Genomic DNA, 11,681 nt, shown 5'->3' with positions numbered 1-11,681 from the left:
CTTTATCAATTTTGAAAGTAATGGAAATGGTAAAGGTAGGAGTATGAAGTTTAAACTTCAGGAACAACCAGTAAAATCAAAGCGATATCTACTGCGCAATAGTGTATCAAGTTTAACTTAAAAAAAGAACAGACGATATAAAACAAAAAAAACTAAATCAAGAAACCAAAGCGATAGCTACTGCGCAATAGTGTATCAAGGTTAAGTTCAAAAAGAACTGGCGATAGAAACAACCAATTAAATCTCGACGCAGAAGTGCACAGCTTCAGCGCAGTGATACAATTATAACCACCAAGAAAACCCTATATAACTAACACCACACGAATAAGCATATATTATCATACGTGAGATAATTTCATATAATAATTTTAACTAAAGGCAACGAATTGAGGGCTACAATGTTGGTACACTTTCCTGAATTTTTCATTTTAATGTTGGTTTTTAGAACTATTGAGGGAATTTCACTTAACGTAACTGGTTCTTCGTTTACCAAAAACAAATATAGTAACTCGCATGTAATCTTGGCCTTAGACAAAGTTGGTCCATTGATGTGCGTAAAGGATTGCTCTCTGTACAAGGGGTGCAATGCTGTGAATTATAACAGAATTCGTTTAGATTGTGAATTACTAAGTGTTTCTTTTCCTGGAGACAATATAACTGATATGGAAGGATCATTCTATACAGATATTGTTGGCTGGAAAATGGTAAGTTGGTGTCATTTGAGATTTGTATTGTTTCTATGTTATAAAATATCAATCAGTATATCAGACACAAATGCTTCTCTGATCCATAATTCAGTATGTATAGTGTGTATGGTTGTCAAACGTACGCTTGTAAGATAAATATTATATTTTCAAAAATTTTAAAAAGTTCTAAATTTTTGTTTAAAACAAACATACGAGGTAAAAAATAATATTTTCAAATCCATATAAAAAAAATTCTTTCAAATTACCAATCGACACAGTCTCAAATATATCGATATCCATGATTTTGAATTTTTACCAGACATAGCTGCTTTTATGCTTTCAAACTCCTTATATATCAGAATAGGAGCAAAATAAGCAATAACCACTTCCTTTTGAGATATTGTAACAACAACTTACTTGTTAGCAACAGCCATTATTAAAAGATGTTTTTCTTACATAATTGTCTTATTAAATCGTATACTACCCATAAATTGAATATATAATTTAGTAAGGCGTAACCTCATAATTGTTTTGATCCAATATATGTGTGAAATTACAGCTGATATTAACAACCATACCAACTTGTATGAACTCGCAACATAAAAACAGCATGTAAGAAGCACGTTCGTGCAAAATTCATAATGTAGACACTATTTTGTATATTTATAGGATAAAGACCAATGCACTCCAAACCCATGTGAAGTTGGTACAAAATGTATTTCCGCCATGTACAATAATCATATTTGCCTATCATTTGGTAAGTAAATTCATTCCATGAAAAAGGAATCTCAAAATTACTTTAATTTTGCAATTATCTTTCATAAGTGTTGGTTTGCGCTATATTAAACATCTCTTATGTTACGTTCTTCTTTTGTTTAAGATACATAGCCTATTTTATAAATTTGTTCACTAAATCAAAATGTCTGCCTTTCTGGCGTGTATTATAGGTCCACCTCAAAAAACAAAAGATAAACATTTTCCTATACGTATCGAAATAGTTCTACCATGCCAACTTTATGTTCATTTTAACATAAAAAGGTATTTTATTTGTCAACATTTAACAACTCGCATTATACGATCGGTATTAAGATAATGAGGTGAAATTCTCTATTCCCGATTTCAAGGTAAAAATCTGTTCCCGAGATAAAAATATTTAGTTAGATAGTAATTTGGTTTGTGACATTTAATAGACCAATGGCGTAAAATCCACTTTAAAATCTAAAATCGAAACAGTTAGATAAAATTGTCATAACATTTATATATTTTTGCAAAAAAAATATTATAAATAGTTTCCAATAAACCAGAAACAATGTCGGAAAGATCAACTTCGTTTTCTTAAAATTAAAATAAAAACGGAGTGAAGTACAACACATCAGGTTTTGTTCCGAATCCATGATTTGTTTTAGTTGAAATTTGACATTTCTGCAGTGATCGTTTTTATATTGCACTGTTATTAGATATTTATAAAAAGAAATGTAGTATGATTGCCAATGAAACAACTTTCCACAAGAGACCAAATTACACAGAAATAAGAAACTTTCGGCTACCGTGCGGCCTTCAACAATGAGCAAAGTCAGCTATAAAAGGCCGTGAACTGGCAATTAAAATTAATTCAAACGAGACAACTATCGGCCTAATTTATGGACAAAAAATGAACGAAAAACAAATATGTAACGCATAAACAAATGTGTCCGTTTCATGAATAAATAGGTACTTATTTTGGCCTTTGTAACATTTTTTTCGAAAGTCACTGGTGAATCTATTGATGAGTTTATTTTTTTTTACACATGTCTTCTATTATTCTTTTTTGAAATATGAAACTTAAAACAAACATTTCATACAAGGATATATCTTTTTATATTTAAGATGCACCTTGTGACGTTCACCCTTGTCTTCATAATGGTTTCTGTAGAAACATGGTCAAAAGTTACAAATGTATTTGTCCACATGGTTACCATGGCAATGATTGTGAGAGTAAGTAGCTTAAATGCCAATAAGAAACATTTGATGGATTAGGTTGCATAATCACATAACATTGTCCACGTATATAAATCGAGTGTCACTTATGAGTCTTTTGTACATTTGGTTATATTTATAAATTTACTGATTACAAATTTTTGAACTTTTTAAATACTAAGACTTTTCTACCTCAGGCATAGATTACCTTAGCTGTATTTGGCAAAATTTTTAGGAATTTTGGTCCTTAATGCTCTTCAACTTCGTACTTTATTTGGCCTTTTTAACTTTTTTGGATTCGAGCGTCAATGATGAGTCTTTTGCAGACGAAACGCGCGTCTGGCGTATACTAAATTTATTCCTGGTATTTATGATGAGTTTATTTAGCATATGTTTTGCGTACAAATTGTTAAATCAAATGTATCTTAATTTCTTATCGTAAAACTGATTATTTTCTATTACAATGTTTGTTCATCAAATCGAAATGACTGCCATTCCGGGTTGTATCCACTTTGAAGTACAAAACTTCCATATTTCCTATAAGTATCAAAATAATTCTATCTCGCTTATCTCTGTGCTCATAGGCATTAAATTTGTCAATTTAAGACTTCGCTTCTGTTAGCATTAGATATTGACAAACATAATGCATACCCATTTTAAAATGATTTAAGAGCATGTTATGCAAGAATTAGTTCTTAAATAAGCTATTTTCGATTCACTCATTCTCGATAGCAAAGGCCAAAACTGTACACGAGATTAATTAAATTTTAAGTTGGATATTATTTTTATCTTTGATTTGCATACATTAGTTCAGGTTGTGACATTTAATAGACCAATTGTATGAAAATCATTTTAAAATATAAAATCTCAACAGCTACATAAGATTGTCATAATTATTTTTTCACTTTTGCAGAACATTGGATTCAATTAGTTTCCAATATTTTAGTTACGGTATTAATGTTGGGGAAATCAACTTCGTTTTCTTGACGACACGAAAATTTGTAATTCCAAAAAAACATTTTAAGAGTACAAAAGTTAAAACGAATTGAAGCAAAACACATGAGTTTTTTTTTCGTATCCAGAATTTGTTTTTAGGTGTTATATCAACAGTTTAATAGTGATCTCTTATTAAATTGGACTATCATTATACTCTTTTTATCAGTTTTAATGAATAAATAGGTATTTCAACCGATGACTCCACTGCTTCTTTTTGAAGTATGAAACTTAAAACAAACGTTGAATAGACGAATATATCTTTTTGTATTCAAGATACACCTTGTGATGTTCACCCTTGTCTGAATAATGGCGTATGCAGAAACATGGCTAGTGGTTACAAATGTAATTGTCAAGATGGTCACAATGGCGATAATTGTGAATGTAAGTATTTTTTAGCTTATCGTTCAGTTTGAAGTTCATGCGATTGCCTAATTTTTGTATGGTACCCAGGTGAGTCTCTTCCTAAACGTTTATAATATTTAAACAGCAGTACATGTAAGGTTACTACTGTCGCCTTTATTCATCCATTTTTTTGTTGTTACAACTATGGAAGCAATATTTAACTTACATAAAGAAATTGAAAGAGGAAGAATTTGACGGAAACACTTGCATAATCACAAAATCAAATATTATAACCTCATATGTGTATAATTTCATTGTGGTTCAACTGATGTTTCCGTTATGTTGTTTTAAAGTTTAAACGTAAAATATGTTTTCGAAACAACAATTTGTTTAATTCAGAACATAAAGGAAGTAACTGACCTGGCAAAACAAATTGACATTGCAAAAATGTCGTGCTTGTTTATAACTATCATTCGTATTCAAAGTTTCAAATAATAGTAACTATTAATGTTTGTGTTTTGTACGATGTATTTGTTGATTCGTTGTAGATTGTACAAAAAAACTAAGAATAAGGGGAATCAATCTATTGCACAAAATCAGTATATGCACAGCAAAAACACACAAAAAACAGAGGAACATGTTCCGAAAGCGGACTTGATTCGTTTTTTTTTTAACATTTAGAGTGTAGTTTACCTCACATACGATATGGAGATATATATATATAGCTTGATTGGTAGTTTAGAAGAAAACAAATTCGATGAGTACATATGCAAATTATACAAATAGACAGATATGTTCAGATAGTCAGTCTTTTTTTCATTCTTATTCAAAGATTCACAGTAGACCAAAAATATTTATAATTCGGAAAAGAATAATGCAGACAAAACCTTTGGCAAACATGATAGAATCATCATCAATCGAGCATGATGAACTTCAAATATTTGAAATAACTTGATGATTTAACAATTTGTTTATAAATTAATCTGTATGTTTCTAGCTTTTACATTAAATTTAGGCAGCAATTTGATTTAACTTTAAAGTCAACAGTTAAAGGGGGATAAAAATGTACTCTTGTAATATTAGAAAAGAATTTTATTTAGGGAATTTCATACTCTTTACAGACTCATCGGGAATAATTAGTTCTCCGAACTACCCTGGCAATTATGAGAATGACCTAGAGTACACATATCTAATTCGAGAGCAAGTTGGACAAAGAATCACCCTGACATTTTCGAGAATTGATACAGAAGAATGCTGTGATTACGTTCAGGTGAGAGTAATGCATCAACTGAAATAAATACAAAATGTCTACATCTTATCAATATAACAGATATATGACCTATAATTTATCACGGTTAAATTTTAATCATAAATTAAAAAGTCTTTGAGAAAAAGAGAAAATACCGCACAGGGAGGTTAGCCTCAGCTGGCCCCGAACTAAAATTATGTACTAGTTCAGTGATAATAAATGTCACAATTAACTCCAAAACATATAAATGAACTTAAATTTAAAACAAACATACAGGGCTAACAAAAGCCAAAGGCCCCTTTACTTGAAACAGGCGTAAAATTGCGGCGGGGTTAAACATGTTTTGTGAGATCTCAACTTTTCCCCTATACCTCTAGACAATGTAGAATAAAGAAAAACAAAGCAATACGCACAGTAACACTAATTAAGGTCATTTGATTTATTTGTTTATCCTCCTTTTTATAATTTAATATGTGTAGAATTTTCCACTGCAAGAAACTGTAGTTTTACTCAAGAACAGATATGTCTTAATTACTTTGAAGAGCATTAACAACAGAGGGATTCAAATTAAACAATAAACAGACCTCATCATTTTCACACCCTCTTACAAACCCTTCACCTAACAATTGTTTCCCGTTACATTTTTTGCATGATTGAGCTAATCCCACACGATCAATGAGAACACAGTTACATAAACTACATAGCCTAATGATTTAAAATCTATGGCTTCTTACAATCTAATATTTATTACAAAACATCAGAATACATTGTATCGTACAATTGTAAGTGATATATTTGTCCTGGTAAAATAAGTCTGGGCGGACACACATTACTAGCATTAAAAGTCAATGGTTACAGAATCTACTATTAAAATTAGTCCGATGTTAGTAATTTATGTCCCCAGACTAATTTTCCTTGGAAACCATGACCTATAAAATCGTATAGAAAGTTCAATTACATATAAACAATTTTAATATTGTTAAAGAGTGGGGTAGTCATTTTTTTTTTAAATTTATGTCCAAGAATAATTTTCATAGGAAATCATGTCCTTGTCATTGATATTCCTAGGTTAACAGGTCCATGTCCTTCATTTTAAAAGGAACATTTTATAAACAATGGAAACTCAATATTTATATTTAAATATTGTTAAAGATGTAACGTTGTGCATTAACATTTTATGTTATTCATGTCCCTAGACTAATTTAACTAGGAAATCATGTCCCTGTCATTAATATTCTAGGTACAAATAGCCATGCCCTTAATTGTAAAAGGTACAGTTAACTGTTGTGCTTTAATATTGTCCACGTCCTTCATTTTAAAAGGAACATTTTATAAACAATGGAAACTCAATATTTATATTTAAATATTGTTAAAGATGTAACGTTGTGCATTAACCTTTTATGTTATTCATGTCCCTAGACTAATTTAACTAGAAAATCATGTCCCTGTCATTAATATTCTAGGCACAAATAGCCATGCCCTTAATTGTAAAAGGTACAGTTAAGTGCTGTGCTTTAATATTGTTTCACATAACTTTTTAATCAGTATTTTAGTTAAATTTATGTCCCTGATTTCTTTTCAAAGGACATCATATGGTTATAACCTACATGTCCTTAGAATAATGAATCTTTCCAATCTTAACGAAGAACATTTATTTTTTTTCCATTTTAAATATTTTAGTAATATAATAAAAACTAATCATGCCATTAGAAGAACAAGTCTTTGGACCATTTTTCCTAGGAAAATAAGTGCCAGGCATCTTCACAAGCTATGGACTTTTTCCCTAGATTCCTAGGAAAATTTGTCCTAGAACTGATATTCCTAGTAAAATCCTGGACATGGACTTGATTAACTAGGGAAAAAGTCTGATGGACAATTTTTACTACCGGACCGGCCAATAACAGCTGAACTTATCAAAATGTACCATGACGTTGAAGAAGATACAGAAATTCATATCTCATATCGTCATTTTGCATTCACGATGGATTTTTTGTAACATTGTCTGATTTCTGATTCCTGATTTCTCGTCTAATTACTTGATCATATGCTACTATAATTCATTTTATTAAGCAAATATAAAGTATCTGTGGATAATAAATCAAACAGTTCAACTTTTCTTTCTCTATAATCGTCTGCATTCCGATGATTGATCAACGGAAATGGAACAGTATAAACAATCGGAAGTCGTACTCGAATAGGTTGGGAAATATTTCCGTTTCAAGACGTTCAAAAACAATGAACATCTTTTAAACTATTTTATGATATAAAGGTTAAAAATATGGAAAGAAATGTATGTTATGCATAACGATACTTCCAAAGCTAACTGTTAAGTATTATCGGTCAATACAGGGGCCAAAACGACATTGTCCATATTGGCCCCCCGTATTGGCCCTGTCCGAACACCTATATCAATTCCAAATTTATATCGACAGGACGACGTTACTAGTATTGCACAAGCTAGTTTATCCGAATTAGGGATGATTTGCTCATAACATTTAATAATATAGGGTTATTGCATGAATATTGGGAATATTGTCCCGAGTATAATTTTATATTGCACGAGCTTGCGATATTCATGCAATAACCCTTTTATTGTGTAGCAATATAATATTTGAAAGTAAAAATTGGTTTAAACTTAGTGTTTGTCGTTGATGACGTCATGAATTTTGAAGGTTTATTTCACTAGTGCAATATTGTAATTTATTGGACGCTAACTTCTGGTTACTTTCTATTGGAAATATAATATTGCTATGCAATAATATACGTTATTAACGGTGCATAATAATGGGAGTAACCGCCTGACGCAAAATTATAATTTCCACTTGTTCCTGAGCATTATGGAAATTTGACCAAAAATAACCTCCTTAATTTCATAAAACCTTTCCGATTTTTTTCAATTTTTTTTTTTTTTTATCATAAATTTGAAGTAGATTGGAACATTTTTTTGTGTGTTTTAATATACTTTGGTAAGTTCGAAGGTTGTTTAATGCCAATACATTGTATGTCATTAACTTATCTATTATTAAACTTTATTTTTTTCTTTTTTTGTTAATTATTCAGGTCTTTGAAGGATCGACTATTTCAGATTCACCGTTACTAGAGCTTTCTGGATCCATTAGTAGTAGTCGTACAGTGCATTCATCTAGCAATAACATGCTTGTGTTGTTTACATCAGATAGAAGTGTTACTGGCAGTGGATTCTATGCCACATATTATTCTCATTCATGACGTAAGATTCATCTTAACATCATATTGCTAACAGTTTAAGGATGTTCACCCATCTCGTTTTTTGAATGTTTGTTATAATTATATTCCGAATTCTCTGGTATTATCCAGGGAGTACTTCATAAAAATATTTTACATGATATCTAATTTTTTTTCATAACGTTTTTCATATACTTTTAACAACCATATTTGATTGATTTATTGAATGATTGTTTTGTAAGGCAACTTTCAGCACTATTGCGTTATTTCGTGGTTGTAATTTTTTATTGGTGGATAAAGCGGGAATGACCCTTTTATGACGTAAGATTCATCTTAACATCATATTGCTAACAGTTTAAGGATGTTCACCCATCTCATTTTTATGGTAATAAACGTAGAGCCACCTTCAGCGTGGAAATTGACAATTATAGTCGATAAAGATTAGAGTCAAACTTATATGACGAATTTGAACTCACATCCTCAGTATTGACAGTATACAAATACAATAGTTGGACTATTAGACCAACTGGCTGCTGAGGTCCTTTCATGTTTAAAATCTTATAAAATATTTGTTACTCAATCACAATTTTTTAACAAAAGAATTGTCAAATGAATGATAAATATCTGAAAAATCAAGGGATAATTATTTCAAGCCAAATTATCAGTCGACATGTATTTAATCTTTGACTAGTGTCGATACAAACCGACATCCTTGAATCGTCACAGGTTGGAAAGATTTCGTCTTTCGTGTATGACGTGTTGTGTTGGTCAAACACACACCACTTTTTTTTTTATTAAAACTTCGTTCTATCAAACGAATACATACGTGTTGAATACTTCTATATAGCGTTTGTATACTGTTTCTCAAACTTTTACATTTGTCATTCAATGACTTGTTATAGATAAAGGAGCAGTATGGGCTTTGATTATTACTGAAGGCCGTAAAGTGGTCTAAAGTTGTTTTTTTCTGTGTCAGTTTGGACTCATGTGAAGAGTTGTATTATTCTTATTTTCATATTTGTTGTGTTTTATGATATTACAGGCACTGCTGTCAAAAAATATAGTAGAAAAACCAAATTACAACTGTTTATGAAATTAAGAATTATATGGTAATAAACAAATTTTGAAATACGATACCTGTTCATTTTTGTTTCTATACAGCTGCAATATAATACTTATGTACAAGAAATCATGAAAAATGTTGAAATAATTTTATAAATATTAATCTTTATTCAGGTAAGAGAAAAATATATCAGGAATTACATGTAAATGTTGTACTACTTGAGGGAAAATCAAGCAAAACTTAACAAGAAATGTATGTTTATGATCGTTTAGGCTTCATAAGACAAGAAAAAAATAATTGATAATAGGTTATTGTTTAATTTTATGATTTTTCGAAATTATCAGAAAAAAGTATGGCGTTAATGGAGAGAAAAACACCAACCTCTAATGCATTAAATACATAACTCTTTAATCGCGGCAAAACTCTTTATACTTATATACAGATTGTCAAGGACAATGGATTTGAGAATTATTAGTTTTCAGAACCTATATCTTTTTATGATGATATTGGTCACGTTTTTGGAAAAAAATATTACAGCTATATACTGAAAATATGTTTATTAAATCAAAAAAAACAATTGGCATACATGAGAAGGTGTAAAAACTCATCCATTTTATTTCCTACAGGAATCAATCTTATACAAATGCAGGTACGCATGTACAAGGATTAAACTTTAATTGATTTTGGAACATTCTTAAACGTATTAAAGGATTACATTTTGTCAGGTTCTTATGTCAACTCAATCTTCAAACACTTGCAGATTTGCACAGAAATTGTTTCAACCGCAATAGTTTAGCAGAGAATGTTTTGATATTCATTTGGATAAGGTTTCTTTCTATCCAACTCCATTGATATTGAGCATTCGAACCTTAGTTTTGTCTTCAAATATATATATAGGTATAGGAAGATGTGATATGAGTGCCAATGAGACAACTCTCCATCAAAATAACAATTTATAAAAGTAAACCGTTATGGGTCAATGTACGGCCTTCAACACAGAGTCTTGGATCACACCGAACAACAAGCAATAAAGGGCCCCAAAATTACTAGTGTAAAGCAGATTCCTAACTTAGGACAAGTGCAAACATTTGCAACGGGATTAAACGTTTTAATGGAACGAAACCTTCTCCTCCCTTTTTCTGAAACATTAATATAACATCACAACATAGAAAAAACACGATAAAATATCAATTTGATGGTCTAACTCAAAGTTTGTTTTGAGTTTGTAGCATTCTAATAGAATAGCAGGTTACAATTTAATTGATATAAGTTCAATTGACAACAATTTACTGTCGAGTCCATTTATATATCATGTTGGCGCAGTTTAGTACTTAAACATCCCACAATTGTGTTAATGTACAATGGTATATTCTGGTATTCCTGGTATTCCTGGTATTTCAGTTATACCTATATGTTTTATCTATGTGCTATTTTATTTTTGTTGACTGCTGTGCTTTGATTTTTGACATTTTAACCAATAATGTCTGTTTGGTTTGTTCACACATTCTTGTCAATGTAATAGAAATATATGAGACTGTATTACAAGTAAGAGAATTATCTAGCTTAAAAATCAGGTTCAATCAACCATTTTCGACATTAAAAAATGGCTGTACCAAGTCAGGAATATGCCAGTTGTTTCCTATTTGTTTGATATGTTTGAGCTTTTTATTTTACCATTTTATAAGGGACTTCTCGATTTGGATTTTCCTTGGAGTTCTGTGTTTGAAATTTTACTTAATAGAACAGAAAGATAAATTACGAATTTTTTATACATAATAAAAAAAACCAAGTCATTCCCTCTATAACTCCGTTGACAATAGGATTGTCCTTGGAACACCTTTTTTAAGGGATAATTCTTGCACCATTTCACCGAGTGCGATACTATCAAGTCATTAACAAATCCATTGAGTTGATTTAAATAAAATAAAAATACACATAACTACCTTGTAAATGCTGTTTTAGTCTTATATGATATCCCTAGTACTATATCAAGTCATGTGTATGTTTATTTTAGGAATGACGGTAATATTTTTTTTTGTTTATGAAGAAATAACATAAAAAATGTATCCTGCCACCTCAAATACATGTACACAGCTACTTTGGTACACGTCTACAAAGAATGTCAAATGTACATCAGTTAAGCTGTATATAACTGTACATCAGTTAAGCTTTATAAAAACTGTAC

The 11,681-nt window shown here is 30.4% G+C and overlaps 1 protein-coding gene across 2 annotated transcripts; it reads left to right on the top strand.

Annotated features, from left to right (window-relative positions):
* Positions 1-309: 309 nt before the first annotated feature.
* On the top strand, positions 310-9,516 carry LOC134695071 (fibropellin-3-like). Of its 2 annotated transcripts, XM_063556244.1 has the most exons (6): positions 310-704; positions 1,356-1,443; positions 2,553-2,660; positions 3,912-4,019; positions 5,102-5,250; positions 8,290-9,516. In XM_063556244.1, the coding sequence occupies exons 1-6, from the start codon at positions 399-401 to the stop codon at positions 8,455-8,457; spliced, it is 927 nt and encodes a 308-aa protein (XP_063412314.1). In that variant the 5' UTR covers positions 310-398; the 3' UTR covers positions 8,458-9,516. The 2 variants fall into 2 exon arrangements, with proteins under 2 accessions (XP_063412314.1, XP_063412315.1); XM_063556245.1 differs by lacking the exon at positions 2,553-2,660.
* The last annotated feature ends 2,165 nt before the right edge of the window (positions 9,517-11,681 follow it).

This window comes from Mytilus trossulus, chromosome 13, assembly GCF_036588685.1.
Source record: "Mytilus trossulus isolate FHL-02 chromosome 13, PNRI_Mtr1.1.1.hap1, whole genome shotgun sequence".
In the NCBI taxonomy this organism is placed as follows: Eukaryota; Metazoa; Mollusca; class Bivalvia; order Mytilida; family Mytilidae; genus Mytilus; species Mytilus trossulus.
This window is presented reverse-complemented; position numbering and strand designations above follow the sequence as displayed.